This window comes from Salmo salar, chromosome ssa12 (genome assembly GCF_905237065.1).
Source record: "Salmo salar chromosome ssa12, Ssal_v3.1, whole genome shotgun sequence".
NCBI classification, from domain to species: Eukaryota; Metazoa; Chordata; class Actinopteri; order Salmoniformes; family Salmonidae; genus Salmo; species Salmo salar.
The window spans coordinates 25,515,778-25,535,780 of NC_059453.1; the positions used below are offsets into that span (position 1 = coordinate 25,515,778).

The 20,003-nt window shown below is 42.7% G+C and overlaps 1 protein-coding gene across 2 annotated transcripts in view; it reads right to left on the bottom strand.

Moving 5' to 3' along the window:
- The window catches only part of cnnm2b (cyclin and CBS domain divalent metal cation transport mediator 2b), a 54,812-nt gene that overhangs the window by 10,401 nt on the left and 24,408 nt on the right, over window positions 1-20,003 (bottom strand). For both annotated transcript variants that reach the window (XM_045691172.1, XM_045691173.1), the window contains exons 2-3: window positions 918-1,061; window positions 383-520 (exon numbers count right to left, since the gene is read on the bottom strand). In XM_045691172.1, the coding sequence (XP_045547128.1) occupies window positions 383-520; window positions 918-1,061 (282 nt within the window). The remainder of the gene's footprint in view (window positions 1-382; window positions 521-917; window positions 1,062-20,003) is intronic.

Below are 20,003 nucleotides of genomic sequence, written 5' to 3' on the forward strand. Positions count from 1 at the left end.
CCATATAAAGTCTGTGCAGACATCCCATGCCGCACTCCCCAGAGGCCTAGTGTCTCCTCTCCTCTCAGACAATCACCCACGTGTACATCACACACACACACACACACACACACACACACACACACACACACACACACACACACACACACACACACACACACACACACACACACACACACACACACACACACATTCTCGTCTCAAACACACACTCTCGCCACACACACACACACACACACACACATTCACTTGTCGCAAACACACACACAAACACACACTCTCGCCCTCTCCACACACACACACACACACACAGACGTTCCACAGTCAGGGTTCTGAGGGCACACTGGGGGAAGTCAAGCAGCAACGCAGTGTGCACACTTGCCTGTTGCTAGGTAACGCAGGGTTGCCAGCAGAAGCTGAGGTGATATTTTAACCTTCATTTCACTGTCGTTGGGCTTGAAGGCTGAGAAATCCTGCTTCCGCTCACGATGGGTGATTTTCTTCTTCGTTTTGTTGTCAGCTGAGGGGAGAAAGAATTGGGGAATGGGATGAAAGGGGAGGAATTGTTTTTAGGAAAAGGGAGAAATTGTAAGCTGACTTTGATAGTGCATTTCCTAGGTACAAGGGTGAATAAACTTTAGTTACTCAAGCAAATATATTCTTTCGCTATGGACAACGCATGTACAATTTAAAATAAAAAAAATGGGGGAAACAGAGTTGCCGTTGAAACATTATTGAACATAACAATAAAACGATGTAAATTGCCTGGAAGCTAAACCTTTGCGGTAGAACGTTACATTATAGCAGATAATACAGTCGTACTAGTCTGGTAACAGGTTCAAGTTACTCAAAATGAAAACATTGATACCACTTCATTTCACTAAAATATGCGTAAAGTAAATAGTTTGGGCACCTACTGTACAAGTCTGTCTCGTCCAGGATCTCTGACTTGATGATTTCCTCGATTATGTCCTCCAGGGTGACGATGCCCAGGACCTCGTAGAAGGGATCCCCCTCACCCTCATTGTTCACCCTCTGAACTATGGCCAGGTGGGATTTACCTAACACACACACACACACACACACACACACACACACACACACACACACACACACACACACACACACACACACACACACACACACACACACACAGAAGGAGAGATAGAGAGACAGAGATAGAGAGAGATAGAGAGATAGAACACACATTTAAGAGGTTGTAAAGTTTGGGTCATAGTGGTAAAGTGCAGCAAGAGCCTCTGTGTCCAACACTATAAAGGTCAACTTATGAACTCTGTGGTCTTTTTGAACACTCAGTGGATAGAGGTCAAGTACTCTCTGTTCATGAATATATCACTAACTATAAACCGGGTGGTTCGAGGCCTGAATGCTGATTGGCTGAAAATATGACAAAAAATATATATTTTTTTAACATTGTTAAACAGTTTATAACAGCAATAAGGCATCTCAGATGTGTGTAGTATATGGCCAGTATTCCGCGTACTGTATTCAGGTACTCTGTGTTCCGTCGTGCAAAAGAACAGCCCTTAGCCGTGGTATTTTGACAACATAACACACCTCCCCAGGCCTTATTGCTTAACGATACATTGCATAAAGTAATAAAACACACATCATACATCAATACAGTATTTCACATCTGTGATATTTCATCAGGGCAAATACAGTGCATTCGGAAAATATTCAGACCCCTTAATTTTTCCACATTTTGTTAGTTACAGCCTTATTATAAAATTGATTAAATATTTTTTTCCCCTCATCAATGTACACCCAATACCCCATAATGACAAAGCGAAAACAGGTTTTTAGTTATTTTTGCAAAAAATGTAAAATAACAAAAATAACAGAAATAACTCATTTATATAAGTATTCAGACCCTTTGCTATGAGACTCAAAATTGAGCATCCTGTTTCCATTGATCATCCTTTAAATGTTTCTACAACTTGATTGGAGTTTCCTCCTGTGGTAAATTAAATTGATTGGACATGATTTGGAAAGGCACACATTTGTCTATATAAGGTTGACCGTGCATGTCAGAGCAAAAACCAAGCCATAAGGTCAAAGGAATTGTCCGTAGAACTCAGAGACAGGATTGTGTTGAGGCACAGGGTACCAAAAATGTCCTGCAGCATTGAAGGTTCCCAAGAACACAGTGGCCTCCATCATTCTTAAATGGAAGAAGTTTGGAACCACCAAGACTCTTACTAGAGCTGGCCACCCGGCCAAACTGAGCAATCAGGGGAGAAGGGCCTTGGTCAGGGAGGTGACCAAGAACCCGATGGTCACTCTGACAGAGCTCCAGAGTTCCTCTGTGGGGATTGGAGAACCTTCCAGAAGGACAACCATCTCTGTAGCACTCCACCAATCAGGCCTTAATGGTAGAGTGGCCAGACGGAAGCCAATCCTCAGTAAAAGGCACCTAAAGGACTCCCAGACCATGAGAAACAAGATGATCTGGTCTGATGAAACTAAGATTGAACTCTTTGGCCTGAATGCCAAGCGTCATGTATGGAGGAAACCTGGTACCATCTCTACGGTGAAGCATGGTGGTCTCAGCATCATGCTGTGGGGATGGTTTTTCAGCGGCAGGGACTGGGAGACTAGTCAAGATCGAGGCAAAGATGAACAGAGCAAAGTACAGAAAAATCCTTGATGAAAACCTGCTCAGACTGAGGCAAAGGTTCCCCTTCCAACAGGACAACGACCCTAAGCACACAGCCAAGACAACACAGGAATGGCTTCGGGACAAGTCTCTGAATGTCTTTGAGTGGCCCAGCCAGAGCCCGGACTTGGGCCCAATCTAATATCTCTGGAGAGACCTGAAAATAGCTATGCAGTGACACTCCCCATCCAACCTGACAGAGTTAGAGAGGATCTGCAGAGAAGAATGAGAGAAACTCCCCAAATACAGGTATGCCAAGCTTGTAGTATCATACCTAAGAAGCCTCAAGGCTTAAATCGCTGCCAAAGGTGCTTCAACAAAGTACTGAGCAAAGGGTCTGAATACTTATGCAAATGACAAACAATTAATTGTTTTAGTTTATTTTACCATATAATATCTATGAACATACTGGGTATATGCTTTGAGGTTTGCAACTTAATAAAAGCTTGCAGAAAGTAACAGTGAGTGAGTTAGTAACACTAGTAACACAGTAGTAACAGTGAGATAGTAACACTAGTAATACAGTAGTAACAGTGAGATAGTAAGACTAGTTATACAGAAATAACAGTAACATAGTAACACTAGTAATACAGTAGTAACAGTGAGATAGTAACACTAGTAATACAGTAGTAACAGGGAGATGATAACATAGTAATACAGTAGCAACAGTAACATAGTAACACTAGTAATACAGTAGTATCAGTGAGAAGGTAACACTAGTAATACAGAAATAACAGTAACATAGTAACACTAGTAATACAGTAGCAACAGTGAGATAGTAACACTAGTAACAGTAACATAGTAACACTAGTAATACAGTAGTAACAGTAACATGGTAACAGTAGTATTACAGTAGTAACAGGGAGATGGTAACACTAGTAATACAGTAGCAACAGTGAGATGGTAACACTAGTAATACAGTAGTAACAGTGAGATGGTAACACTAGTAATACAGTAGTAACCATGATATGGTAACACTAGTAATACAGTAGTAACAATGAGATAGTAACATTAGTAATACAGTAGTAACAGTAACATAGTTAAACTAGTAATACAGTAGTAACAGTGAGATGGTAACAATAGTAATACAGTAGTAACAGTGAGATGGTAACACTAGTAATACAGTAGTAACAGGGAGATGGTAACACTAGTAATACAGTAGTAACCGGAAGATGGTAACAATATTAATACAGTAGTAACAGGGAGATGGTAACACTAGTAATACAGTAGTAATAGCGAGATGGTAACACTAGTAATACAGTAGTAACAGTAACATAGTAACCCTAGTAATACAGTAGTAACTGTGTTGGTAACACTAGTAATACCGTAGTAACAGTAACGTAGTAACAGTAACATAGTAACCCTAGAATACAGTAGTAACAGTAACATAGTAACACTAGTAATACAGCAGTAACAGTAACATAGCAACACTAGTAATACAGTAGTAACAGTGAGATGGTAACACTAGTAATACAGTAGTAACAGTGAGATGGTAACACTAGTAATACAGTAGTAACAGTGAGATGGTAACACTAGTAATACAGTAGTAACAGTGAGATGGTAACCCTAGTAATACAGTAGTAACAGTGAGATGGTAACACTAGTAATACAGTAGTAACAGTGAGATGGTAACACTAGTAATACAGCAGTAACAGTAACATAGTAACCCTAGTAATACAGTATTAACAGTGCGATGGTAATACTAGTAATACAGTAGTAACAGTAGCCTACTGTGATGCTGTACCATGACATGATATCAAGCTCTTGGCCTATAACGTGACTGTATTGATCTGTATCAATCAGTATAAAATAAGAAACAAAGTTCTACTGTCTGGCACACAGCATTAACAATCATTCCATTGGTCATCTGATGGAAAGAAACCTTCACCCACATCTGCTTTCCCAGGACCCTCTACTACACAGCCACTGTCTGCAAAAACCCCTCCATACAAAATACTGTCAACCAAAACGCTAAACAAATTCTTTGCCTTTTCTCAGCGAGTGATCATTTAAAAGGAATTTTCCAGAGGAGGTCCGGCCCGGGCTAATATTAGCCCAGAAAATGAAGTTTCCGTTCCCGCCCTCCCGGGCGATATTCTCACTGACCGAAGCCACTACTGTGTGATCAGATTGTCTTGGAGCTTGTGGGGTCATTTAGATGCAGATAGGGCATAGTTTAAATACTAAGGACTCTCTCTCTCTCCCTCTCTCACTCTGGTCCCTCAATGGGGTAAATGGATCCAGTCGAGTACTTCAGCAACAACCACTCTACACTGTGTTACTCTGAGCACCTGAGGTAGTTGGAAAACAGAACAGCTCCTTGTTGATCAGAGGGAAAGCACTCCAAATACACAGGTGTTGCAGGTCGAGTAGAAACCAACCCTGGAATGTGTGTTATCGTAGCCCTTTCCTGCAGTCAAATGACCTACTAACCTCATTGTGGAATGCTATTAATATTTTTCTTCATTAGAAAAATTTTAAAAAGCAGAAAATATGGTGTTTCTATGTCAAACAGTTGTGTTATATACTGAACAAAAATATAAACGCAACATGTAAAGAGTTGGTCCCATGTTTCATAAAAATTGCAGAAATGTTCCATACGCACAAAAAGCTTATTTCTTTCAAATATTGTGCACAAATTTGTTTCCATCCCTGTTAGTGAGCATTTCTCCTTTAACAAGATAATCCATCCACCTGACAGGTGTGGCATATCAAGAACCTGATTAAACAGCATGATCATTACACAGGTGCACCTTGTGCTGGGGGAAATAAAAGGCCACTCTAAAATGTGCAGTTTTGCCACAGAACGCCATGCCACAGATTCCTCAAGTTTTGAGGGAGCATGCAAATGGCATGCTGACTGCAGGAATGTCCACCAAAGCTGTTGCCAGAGCATTTAATATTAATTTCTCTACCATAAGCCGCCTCCAACGTCATTTTAGAGAATTTGGCAGTAAGTCTAACCAGCTCATAACCGCAGACCATGTGTAACCACACTAGCCCAGGACCTCAACATTCGGCTTCTTCACCTGCGGGATCGTCTGATAACAGCCACCCAGACATACCAGCCACCCAGACAGCTGATGAAACGAAGGAGTATTTCTGTCTGTAATAAAGCCCTTTTATGGGGAAAAACTCATTCCGATTGGCTGTGCCTGGCTCCCAAGTGGGTGGGCCCCTGCCCTGAATGTGAAATCCATAGATTAGGGCCTAATTAATTTATTTCAATTAACTGATTTACTTATATAAACTGCAACTCAGAAAAATCGTTGAATGTTGTGTTTATATTTTTGTTCAGTATATTTCAGTCTTATTTGATGTGTATAAAGTGTAATATTGGGATGCAAACTCAAAATGTAATAATTTCAATTCTATATCTGACAAGGTCTTCTGTTTTTAAGCCCATAACCATGTGTGAGGTGTAGACTTTTGTCTAAAAGTAGATTTGTTTAAGACTAACAAGAAACACTGTGTGACCCTGATTTAGCCCACTGCAGTATTAACCGTGCCTTTCCAACACAACACACCAATATAACCCCTGTAAGCCAGATAGATCAAGTTAGGCCAGGTTTAAGGTGACAACAGCCCTCAAGTAAGCCACACACACAGCACATAGAGGGACAGAGACAGAAGGACACACACACACACACACACACACACACACACACACACACACACACACACACACACACACACACACACACACACACACACACACACACACACACACACACACACACACACACACACAGCACAGAGAGGGACAGAGACAGAGAGACAGAGAGACACACACACACACACACAGCACAGAGAGGGATAGTGACAGAGACAGAGAGAGACACACACACAGAGAGGGACAGAGATAGAGACAGAGAAAGACACACACACACACACACACACACACACACACACACACACACACAGAGGGACAGAGACAGAGACAGAGAGATACGCACGCACACACAGAGAGGGACAGAGACAGAGATACGCACGCACATACACCTATATACCACAGGATGTTGGTGGCACCTTAATTGGGGAGAACGGGCTTGTGGTAATGACTGGGGCGGAATTAGTGGAATGGTATCAAATACTGTACATCAAACACATGGTTTCCAGGTGTTTGATGCTGTTCCCTTCTGCTCCGTTACAGACGTGATTATGAGCCGTCCTCCCCTCACCAGCCTCCTGTGGTATACACATACACTCCCCTCCATATGTATTTGGACAGTGAAGCTACAATTTAAAATTGTAAATCTGTACACTTGCATTTTGGGATTTGAGATCAAATGTTTCATATGAGGCGACAGTATAGAACGTCACATTTTATTTGAGGGTGTGTTCATACAAGTTCAGAAAGTATTCACACCCCTTGACTTATTCCACATTTTGTTGTGTTACAGCCTGAATTCAACATGGGTTCAATAGCTTTTTTTTTGTCACCCATCTACACACATTACCCCCATAATGACAAAGTGAAAACGTGTTTTTAGAAATCTTTGCATTTTATTGAAAATGAAATACAGAAATATCTCATTGACATAAATATTCACACATGTTAGCAGCATCACCTTTGGCAGCAATTACAGCTGTGAGTCTTTCTGGGTAAGTCTCTAAGAGTTTTCCACACCTGGATTGTGCAACATTTTGCCCATTATTCTTTTCAAATTTCTTCAAGCTCTGTCAAATTGTTGTTGATCATTGCTAAACAACCATTTTTAAGTCTTGCCTTAGATTTTCAAGCAGATTTAAGTCAAAACTGTAACTCGGCCACTGTTGATAAGCAACTCCAGTGTAGCCTTGTGTTTTAGGTTATTGTCCTGCTGAAAGGTGAATTCATCTTCCAGTGTATATTTGGCCTTGTGTTTTAGGTTATTGTCCTGCTGAAAGGTGAATTCATCTTCCAGTGTCTGATGGAAAGTAGACTGAAGCAGGTTTTCCTTTAAGATTTTGTCTGTACTTAGCTCCATTCAGTATAGTTTTTATCCTGAAAAACTCCCCAGTCCTTAATGATTACAAGCATACCCATAACATGATGCAGCCACCACTATGCTTGTAAATATGGAGAGTGGTACTCAGTAATGTGTTGTATTGGATTTGCCCCAGACATAACACTTTGTATTTTGGACAAAAAGTGAATTGCTTTGCCACATTTTTTAGTATTACTTTACTTTAGTGCCTTGATGCAAACAGGATGCATGTTTTGGAATATTTTTTATTCTTCCTTCTTTTCACTCTGTCAGTTAGGTTAGTATTGTGGAGTAACTACAATATTGTTGCGTGGCGAGAATCTGTCTCCGCACCATGCGCTCTCACCACTGGTGTCCCCCAGGGCTCTGTTCTAGGCCCTCTCCTATTCTCGCTATACACCAAGTCACTTGGCTCTGTCATATCCTCACATGGTCTCTCCTATCATTGCTATGCAGACGACACACAATTAATCTTCTCCTTTCCCCCTTCTGATAACCAGGCGGCGAATCGCATCTCTGCATGTCTGTCAGACATATCAGTGTGGATGACGGATCACCAGCTCAAGCTGAACCTCGGCAAGACGGAGCTGCTCTTCCTCCCGGGGAAGGACTGCCCGTTCCATGATCTCGCCATCACGGTAGACAACTCCCTTGTGTCCTCCTCCCAGAGTGCTAAGAACCTTGGCGTGATCCTGGACAACACCCTGTCGTTCTCCACTAACATCAAGGCGGTGACCCGATCCTGTAGGTTCATGCTCCACAACATTCGCAGAGTACGACCCTGCCTCACACAGGAAGCGGCGCAGGTCCTAATCCAGGCACTTGTCATCTCCCGTCTGGATTACTGCAACTCGCTGTTGGCTGGGCTCCCTGCCTGTGCCATTAAACCCCTACAACTCATCCAGAACGCCGCAGCCCGTCTGGTGTTCAACCTTCCCAAGTTCTCTCACGTCACCCCGCTCCTCCGCTCTCTCCACTGGCTTCCAGTTGAAGCTTGCATCCGCTACAAGACCATGGTGATTGCCTACGGAGCTGTGAAGGGAACGGCACCTCCATACCTTCAGGCTCTGATCAGGCCCTACACCCAAACAAGGGCACTGCGTTCATCCACCACTGGCCTGCTGGCCCCCCTACCTCTGAGGAAGCACAGTTCCCGCTCAGCTCAGTCAAAACTGTTCGCTGCTCTGGCACCCCAATGGTGGAACAAGCTCCCTCACGACGCCAGGACAGCGGAGTCAATCACCACCTTCCGGAGACACCTGAAACCCCACCTCTTTAAGGAATACCTAGGATAGGATAAAGTAATCCTTCTAACCCCCCCCTTAAAATATTTAGATGCACTATTGTAAAGTGGTTGTTCCACTGGATATCATAAGGTGAATGCACCATTTTGTAAGTCGCTCTGGATAAGAGCGTCTGCTAAATGACTTAAATGTAAATGTAAATGTTGTTGATCCAACCTCAGTTTTCCCCTATCACAGCCATTAAACTCTCTAACTGTTTTAAAGTCACCATTGGCCTCATTGGTAGAGGCCAATGGCCGGTACAGGCCCGTGACTTACCTTCTGCTTCTTCTTCTCAGAGGTCAATGGTGCATGAAGATCACCACAGGGTTGAATCCGCAGGGGATATTTCACGGATCAAATCGCATAACTCTTTCGTAACTCATTAACAGTCCTCCTCCACGTCACAATTAAGTCGGTAATACTGGTCTATAACGCACACATGAAGTGTCCATGTATGAATTCATAAATAGACACCAACTTAATGTGATGAAGGACTGTTAATGAGTTACGAAAGAGTTATGACCCTCAACTACACGACTTGATGCATAAAATTTACCCTGATCTTCAAGCGCCATTGACCTCAGTGAGAAGAAGAAGCAGAAGGTAAGTCATGGGCCTTTACCGGGCCGTGGGGGAAATGGGGCTGGTGCAGGCTATATATCAGCATATTTTTCCAAACGTGGTTTGGACTTTTAGCATGTTCACTAACACTGGTATGGCAGAAGCACACTTTTGAGAACAGCCATAAAGATGACACTACGCTGTAATTGTAATGATGCATCTATTAAGATACCTAAATATGAGCTCTTGCATAGCATGGCATGAATGCGCTATAGATATGCTATGGTTATATTTCAATATTTTTCATTGATGCGGTTGGGACCTGTTATAACACGTTCATGAATGCTTATAGATGTGTAATAATAGTAAAAGTAAATTGTTACCAAATAGTATAATCTTTGAGAACTAACATTCACCAGGAATAAAAGCTAGACAGTCAGGAAGAATTGAAAATTCCAAAAACAATGAATTTAGCAGTATGGATTTTGTTATTATGTTTAAGCAAAAGAACACAGCATAAACCATGCCAGAATGCATAGAACGGCAGGAAATTTGCTTTAAAACGGCTAACATTTCTCTCAGCTCCAAAGATAAATATGTAGAATTGCAGGAAACTGGCTTAAATATGCAAATGTTTCTCTACACCGACAAGATGGGGGCCACTAAAATTTTCTCTGAAATTCAGCCGTGCCATTGGGCCGACCGCACCCCCTGCCACGCCCCCTGCCATGCCCACCACCTAAGCCTCTTTTTTATCCAGAAAAAAACCCTGCATGCAAACCTCTCACTATTACCAATAACAGAGGAGATTAGCATTTTGGTGGGGATAATCTATGTTCCATCTCACTCATCATTATTCACGGTTCATTCATGATTATCCGTAATCATGATAAGAAACACCTTATTTTCTTACTTACAATAAAAGTGACTCCAAAATGACAGAATACATTACTCATAATTTAGTTCCTATTGGGCAAAATATAATCTGAAATACAACCAAAACAAGCTTCAAAAGCATCCAACAAATTTGTAGTCACAAGCTTGATGTAGTCATTGAGTGCTAAGAATATGGGCCCAAATACAAAACTTTTGACTACTTTAATACACTGTAAGTGAATTTGTCACAATATTTATGACTTCTTCAAATGGGGGGACTAGATGCATAAAGTGCTTTAATTTCTAAATGTTAAAACAGATATGTATGAACATACCCTCAAAAGGTGACATTCTGTATAGAGCCAAATAAAAATAAAAATGCTTCACTGTCCAAATACATATGGAGGGGAGTGTATATGACCATGCATGCATGTTCACACACACACACACACACACACACACACACACACACACACACACACACACACACACACACACACACACACACACACACACACACACACACACACACACACACACTACAGAGAGCTAAACACACACACACACGCACACACACACACAACCACACTACAGAGAGCTAAACACACACACACACACACACACACACACACACACACACACACACACACACACACACACACACACACACACACACACACACACACACACACACACACAGAGAGCTAAACACACACACACACGCACACACACACACACACACAACCACACTACAGAGAGCTAAACACACACACACACACACACACACACACACACACACACACACACACACACACACACACACACACACACACACACACACACACACACACACACACACACACACACACACACACACACACACACATCCCTTTAACCTTTTACTGCAGTGGGCTAAATCAGGGTCACACAGAGTGTTTCTTGTTAGTCTTAAACAAATCTACTTTGAAACAAAAGTCTACACCTCACACACATGGTTATGGGCTTAAAAACAGAAGACACCTGTACCATGTCAGATATACAATTAAAATGTATTACATTTAGAGTTTGCATCCCAATATTACACTTTATATACATCACAGAAGACTGAAATATAACAACACTGTTTGACATAGAAACACCAGATTTTCAGAGCTTTTGTTTTATAATGTTTATTAACGATTAAATGATGAAGAATATGAATAACGTTCCACCCATGAGGTCACTAGTCATTTGACTGCAGGAAAGGGCTACGTTCCTAAGTGGCAAGGGTTAAAAAGGTTGTTGTCACCCCTAACAATATCAGTATTTTCAGTTATAGACTGATCCCAGATCTGGTTGTGACATCTTGCCAACTGCTATGGCCATTGTGCTATACAGCACAAACAGATCTGGGACCAGGCTAGCTTAGTTAGGGTCAAGCATTATAATGACTGACTCCATAAGTCCTATGACTTAAACAAAGACCCTATAAGTTACAAGCCACCACCAGTAAATATATGGAGGGGAGTGTATATGTATGGTCATATACTCTCCCCTCCACATGTATTTGGACAGTAAAAAAAATAACAGTAACAAATAATGAAAGAGCAGCAGTAAAATAACAATAGCGAGGCTATATACAGGGGGCACCGGTACTGAGTCAATGTGTGGGGGCACCGGTTAGTCGAGATAATTGAGGTAATATGTACATGTAGGTAGAGTTAAAGTGACTATGCATAGATAATAAACAGAGAGTAGCAGCAGCATTAAAGAGGGGGGAGTGAAGGTGGTCTAGAGTTTTTTTCCCGCTGGTTGCACATTTAACATGCTGGTAGAAATGAGGTAAAACGGATTTAAGTTTCCCTGCATTAAAGTCCCCGGCCACTAGGAGCGCCGGCCTCTGGATGAGCGGTTTGCTTATGGCCGTATACAGCTCATTAAGTGTGGTCTTAGTGCCAGCATCGGTTTGTGGTGGTAAATAGACAGCTACGAAGAATATAGATGAACACTCTTTTGGTAAATAGTGTGGTCTACAGCTTATCATGAGATACTCTACCTCAGGCGAGCAAAACCTTGAGACTTCCTTAGATTTCGTGCACCAGCTGTTGTTTACAAATATACATAGACCGCCACCGCTTGTCTTACCAGAGGCCGCTGTTCTATCCTGCCGAAAAAGTGTAAAACCCGCCAGTGTATGTTATTCATGTCGTCGTTCAGCCATGACTCGGCAAAACATAAGATACTACAGTTTTTAATGTCCCGTTGGTACGATATAAGGCACCCAGACCTACGTCCCCGATATCTCAATTTCTTTCTCCTGCGAATGACGGGGATGAGGGCCTTGTCGGGTGTCTGGAGTAAATCCTTTGCATCCGACTCGTTAAAGAAAAAAAAGTATTCTTCCAGTATGAGGTGAGTTATCGCTGTCCTGATATCTAGAAGCTCTTTTCGGTAATAAGAGCGGCAGAAACATTATGTACAAAATAATGCGAAAAAACACACACAATAGCACAATTGGTTAGGGGACCGTAAAACGGCAGCCATCTCCTCCAGCTCCATTAGGTACCGATGAAATATATTAGAGAAAAACATGTTCATGCTGTTGTATGTGTTTATACCTGTCACGATTGTCGTACGAAGGAGACCAAGGCGCAGCGTGTGAATCGTTCCACATTTTATTTTAACTGTGAAACTATGCAAGACATACAAATAAACTAATAAACAAAACATCAAACCGTGACGAAGAGGTGCAACATACACTAACTCAAAATAATCTCCCACAAAACCTAGTGGGAAAAACAACAACTTAAATATGATCCCCAATTAGAGACAACGATGACCAGCTTCCTCTAATTGGAGATCATCCCAAAAAACAACAACATTGAAATACAGAAACTAGAACCCCACATAGAAATACATAAATTAGACAAAACCCCCAACATAGAAAAAATCAACTAGAACCAACATAGAAAAAAATAAACTAGACAAAACCCCCTGTCACGCCCTGACCTACTCTACCATAGAAAATAAAAGCTTTCTATGGTCAGGACGTGACAATACCAGGTTTAAGCTAGTTCGATTGGGTGTAAGGGTAGAAAGAGACACATATTTCGCCACTAGGATGAAGAGGAAATCCTATTTGATATTTCCCTTGAGGATGTCTCCACACTTTTCATGAAAATCATTTGAAGTAAAGAGGACATTCAGCAAGAAGCTCTTATCAACATCCAATGTCCTTCAAGAGTTTACGTTACTGTACCTGTATGGTCTAATGCTTCAGTAAATTAGACAATAAATGCTAGTGTTGGTCCAATGTAACCAAAAACCTTACATGATAAAGCAGGTTATGACAGTGTATCCACCTAATTGTCAAAAGTTTCTATGAGCACAGCCAAACAACGGAAGTGATGGATTCCACTTCCGCTTTACTTCCCTGCTGCAGCACGCCGGTGGCAAACTTGACAGAGTTAATTATTCAAAGGAGTTAATTTATCGAGCATAAAGGTAAAGTAAACAAGTATAAATGTATTTTTATATTTATATTTATTTAATTCAAGTTCACTAACGTTAGCTATACCTACTGGTAGTTCTGATGGGATAATTATGTTAGTTGTGTTGTCAGAGTTAAGGCCCATCCACCAAGCCAATATCGATAACGATAAACTATAGCCTACATAACTATAACAATGTTGGTGAGCATCCACACCAGAGGATAGTTTATCGCACTACAGTCTTACACCTGTCAATCAACTGATCAACACATCCTACTGCACACTGCCTATTAATAAGGTAGTAACACAAGACCATTCAGTCTTTTCAGGGTGTGTTCATTGTCATAGTGACAACTACAAATAACACTTCAATGTACACGTAGGCCTAATGAAACATAATATAGTAACTCTTATTTAAATGTAGCAATTCTACACCAACAACGTTTAGCCTGCACATCTTTTACAGCATCTCATTGCCTCGTTGCTCAAGTGGTTTGCAAGTGATTTCCATTTTTCTAATGGTTGTCAATTCCTTTGTGTCTTATTTTTCACTGTGCTCATCTCTCTGTCTGTCCAGTGCAACCATTTAAAATGCATCAGTGCAACGATGTTATCATAATCGGCCAAAAGTGGTCACACCAACACACTTTCTCTCCTCAACTCTCCGAGAAATGGATTTTCTATGCTGTAGGCCTGTTTTACATTCAGCAATTAGTAAAAGCAAGCCTGCTTCCTTTCCCTGAATAGGCTATTAGGCTTTGTAAAAAAAATTGATAAAATATGAATGTCCTATAGCTTTTGTAGCCTATAGTGCAAAGGAACATTTTAGTTATTTAGCAGACGCTCTTATCCAGAAGCAATTAGGGTTAAGTGCCTTGCTCAAGGGCATATTTTTCACCTAGTCGGTTACTGGCCCAACGCTCTTAACCACTAGGCTACCTGCCGCTCAGCTGGAAGGGAGAGGCTAGTGACGTGTAGCCCAAGTAATTAAGCTAAATATTAGCTAGATATTAGGCCATTCATTAGCTAAATATTAGGGATAGAGGCTAAATATTTACCTGTCAGGGTGCAAGAAAAAAGGTTAACAGATTATGAAATGTCAGATCTGTGTGTTCCTCCAGGCTGAGCTCTGTGGTCCCGGGGTACGCAAAGCTTCACTATTGATTTGGCCGAGGCCTACGTTTTCAGACAAGATCATTATCACACCTGGGCTACAACTACACAGTGCAATGAGGAATGTATTATTGTTATGAAGTGAGTACACAGTTATTGTTCTATAGGCTGTAAACTGCAGTGATGTAGGCTAGTGACCGCTCAAACGTCCTGTTTTGTTTCATGCCAAAATAACTGCCTACAGCCTGTAGGCCTGAATATGCAACCATTTGGATCAGTTTGCATCTATTATCAACAGTTTAGAACAGGGGTGTCAAACTCATTCCATGGAGGGACCAGCATCTGCTGGTTTTTGTTTTTTCTATTCAATTCAGACCTAGACAACCAGGTGAGGGGACTTCCTGACTACTCAGTGACCTTAATTCAGCAATCAAGTAGAAGGGTGGAGCAACAACCCACAGACACTCGGCCCTCCGTGGAATGAGTTTGACACCTGTAGATTAGAAGCACAAGAAAGGTCCATTAGCAGGCCACTCATATGGTGTATTTTGTCAGGATGTAGCCTGTTAAGATAGGCCTACTATAGGAAAAAATAAAAATCACCTTTATTTAACCAGGTAGGCTAGTTGAGAACAAGTGCTCATTTACAACTGCGACCTGGCCAAGATAAAGCATAGCAGTGCGACACAAACAACAACACAGAGTTACACATGGAATAAACAAACATACAGTCAATAACACAATAGAGAAAAAGTCTGTATACAGTGTGTGCAAATGAGGTAAGATAAGGGAGGTAGGCAATAAATAGTGGAGAAATAATTACAATTAAGCAATTAAACACTGGAGTGATAGATGTGCAAAAGATGAATGTGCAAGTAGAGATACTGGGGTGCAAAGGAGCAAAAAAATATTTACAGATGGGCTATGTACAGGTGCAGTGATCTGTGAGCTGCTCTGACAGCTGGTGCTTAAAGTTAGTGAGGGAGATATGGGTCTCCAGCTTCAGTGATTTTTGCAATTCGTTCCAGTCATTGGCAGCAGAGAACTGGAAGGAAAGGCGGCCAAAGGAGGAATTGGCTTTGGGGGTGACCAGTAAAATATACCTGCTGGAGCACGTGCTACGGGTGGGTGCTGCTATGGTGACCAGTGAGCTGAGATAAGGCGGGGCTTTACCTAGCAAAGACTTATAGATGACCTGGAGCCAGTGGGTTTGGGGACGAATATGAAGCGAGGGCCAGCCAACGAGAGCCTACAGGTCGCAGTGGTGGGTAGTATATTGGGCTTTGGTGACAAAACGGATGGCACTGTGATAGACAGAATCCAATTTGCTGAGTAGAGTGTTGGAGGCTATTTTGTAGATGACATCATCGAAGTCAAGGATCGGCAGGATAGTCAGTTTTACAAGGGTATGTTTGGCAGCATGAGTGAAGGATGCTTTGTTGCAAAATAGGAAGCCGATTCTAGATTTCATTTTGGATTGGAGATGCTTAATGTGAGTCTGGAAGGAGAGTTTACAGTCTAACCAGACACCTAGGTATTTGTAGTTATCCACATATTCTAAGTCAGAACCGTCCAGAGTAGTGATGCTGGACGGGCGGGCAGGTGCAGGCAGCGATCGGTTGAAGAGCATGCATTTAGTTTTACTTGCATTTAAGAGCAGTTGGAGGCCACGGAAGGAGAGTTGTATGGCATTGAAGCTCGTCTGGAGGTTAGTTAACACAGTGTCCAAAGAAGGGCCAGAAGTATACAGAATGGTGTCGTCTGCGTAGAGGTGGATCAGAGAATCACCAGCAGCAAGAGCGACATCATTGATGTATACAGAGAAAAGAGTCGGCCTGAGAATTGAACCCTGTGGCACCCCCATAGAGACTGCCAGAGGTCCGGACAACAGGCCCTCCGATTTGACACACTGAACTCTGTCTGAGAAGTAGTTGGTGAACCAGGCGAGGCATTCATTTGAGAAACCAAGGCTGTTGAGTCTGCCGATAAGAATGTGGTGATTGACAGAGTCGAAAGCCTTGGCCAGGTCGATGAATACAGCTGCACAGTATTCTGCCCTACCAAGCAACAAGGCAGTAACTGCTCATAGCGTGAAACTGAGAAAAATGGCTTTTATTTACCTTGGTTTCACAGTAACTTTATGCAGTTACTGCTAACCTGACCCCCATTTTCTCCTGAACACAATACAATAGAGGCAGGATACTTGTCCACATGATTAAGCATGTATTTAATGTAGCAAAAATTACATGAACTCATTTTAGACCAAATGAGCAGTTACTGCCTTTTTGCTTGGTAGGGCAGTATTGACTCTTATTGATGGTGGTTATGATATCGTTTAGGACCTTGAGCGTGGCTGAGGTGCACCCATCACCAGCTCGGAAACCAGATTGCATAGCGGAGAAGGTACGGTGGGATTCGAAATGGTCGGTGATCTGTTTCTTAACTTGGCTTTCGAAGACCTTAGAAAGGCAGGGTAGGGTAGATATAGGTTTGTAGCAGTTTGGGTCTAGAAGTGTCTCCCCCTTTGAAGAGGGGGATGACCGCGGCAGCTTTCCAATCTTTGGGGATCTCAGACGATACGAAAGAGAGGTTGAACAGGCTTGTAATAGGGGTTGCAACAATTTCGGCTGATAATTTTAGAAAGAGAGGGTCCAGATTATCTAGCCCTGCTGATTTGTAGGGGTCCAGATTTTGCAGCTCTTTCAGAACATCAGCTATCTGGATTTGGGTGAAGGAGAAATGGGGGAGGCTTGGGCAAGTTGCTGTGGGGGGTGCAGGGGTGTTGACCAGGGTAGGGGTGGCCAGGTGGAAAGCATGGCCAGCCATAGAAAAATGCTTAATGAAATTCTCAATTATTGTGGATTTATCGGTGGTGACAGTGTTTCCTAGCCTCAGTGCAGTGGGCAGCTGGGAAGAGGTGCTCTTATTCTCCATGGACTTTTGGAGTTTGTGCTGCAGGATGCAAATTTCTGTTTTAAAAAGCTAGCCTTTGCTTTCCTAACTGCCTGTGTATATTGGTTCCTAATTTCCCTGAAAAGTTGCATATTGCGGGGGCTATTTGATGCTAATGCCGTACGCCACAGGATGTTTTTGTGCTGGTCAAGGGCAGTCAGGTCTGGAGTGAACCACGAGCTACATCTGTTCCTGGTTCTAAATTTTTTGAATGGGGCATGCTTATGTAAAATTGTGAGGAAAGCACTTTTAAAGAATAACCAGGCATCTTCTACTGACAGAATGAGGTCAATATCCTTCCAGGATACCCGGGCCAGGTCAATTAGAAAGGCCTGCTCGCTGAAGTGTTTTAGGGAGTGTTTGACAGTGATGAGGGGTGGTCGTTTGACCGCAGACACATTACGGACGCAAGCAATGAGGCAGTGATCGCTGAGATCCTGGTTGAAGACAGCAGAGATGTATTTGGAGGGCTTGTTGGTTAGGATGATATCTATGAGGGTGCCTGTGTTTACGGATTTGGGGGTGTACCTGGTAGGTTCATTGATCATTTGTGTGAGATTGAGGGCATCAAGCTTAGATTGTAGGATGGCTGGGGTGTTAAGCATGTCCCAGTTTAGGTCACCTAACAGCACGAGCTCTGAAGAGAGATGGGGTGCAATCAATTCACATATGGTGTCCAGGGCACAGCTGGGGGCAGAAGGTGATCTATAGCAAGCGGAAATGGTGAGAGACTTGTTTCTGGAAAGGTGGATTTTTAAAAGTAGAAGCTCAAATTGTTTGGGCACAGACCTGGATAGTAAAACAGAACTGCGGTTAAGTCGGCAGACCAGTCGTGATGGATCAGCAGGTGTCCGTTTAGTAAAAGGGTCCAGGCCAATTGGCAAAATAGGAAGAGTAGCCCAAGAAATTGACTGATGGATCACTACAGCTAACAGTCTGGTATGCTCTAGATAGCTAGCGGGCCACGGCTAGCAGGCTAGCAGATGGGCATTCAGGGGACGTCGCGACGAAGGAGCCAGTTGAAAAACCCCCTCGGGCGGATTACGTCGGTAGTCCAGTCGTGATGGATCGGCGGGGCTCCGTATCGGCAATAAAAGGTGTCCAGGCCAATTGGCAAAATAGGTACTGAGCTACAGCCTTCCCTGTAGCTCAGTTGGTAGAGCATGGTGTTTGCAATGCCAGGGTTGTGGGTTCGATTCCCACGGGGGGCCAGCACAGAAAAAAATGTCTGAAATTGTATGAAATGTATGCATTCACTACTGTAAGTCGCTCTGGATAAGAGCGTCTGCTAAATGACTAAAATGTAAATGTATTGCAGCCCAAGGAGTGGCTGATGGTTGTCTTCAGCTAGCTGTGAGATGGGGCTAGCTCCAGGCTAATTGGTGAAAATATGGACTTCTCCTTTCCAACTCCCTCCCGTTCTTAATGCTATAGCACGTAGCCTATTTCACATTCAGCGAGCAAGTGTGCATCTCTCCTCCAATAGGCTGTTAAGAAAATCGAGGCTTGGAGTCTCATGAGCATGTGTTGTAGCCGGAGTACATGTGTTACATCACCGACCGCCGACTGCAGGCCTCTAGGTATAGAGAGTCTTTGGAGAGGTTTTCTGGGATAACATTACAACTAGCACCAACATCTAGCTGAAATCTGACAGCCTTCTTACTGACAAGCACGGTTTCAAAGAGAGCTGCATTGGGGTCTGTGGCTTTCTCCTGTACCACGTTGATGGTCTCAGACTTTGGCCCTAGTGTGACGCAGAGAACATCCCCATGACTCTGCGAGTCAGCTGAGGCATTTTCCATTGCCAGGACGTTGTTTCTCTTGCTGGTTCCTGCACTTTTGCAAACAGTAGAGAAGGGATTGTTAAACGATTGTTAAATGCAGGGCATTTTTTCATTTTTTCTTTCATGTTTCCGTCCACGGTCTTGTATAATGCTCTGTGAGCCTGTTCCTCTGTGGGGTCTCCTCTCCCTCTCTGTCTCTCTTTCTGCATTACTGCAGCATTGCTACAGGGCCCTACACTTCTATGGCTTAGCTCTCTGTCTAGCAGGGTGGGGCTTAATTCAGAACTGTGGAATTGACTCCCATTCAACTC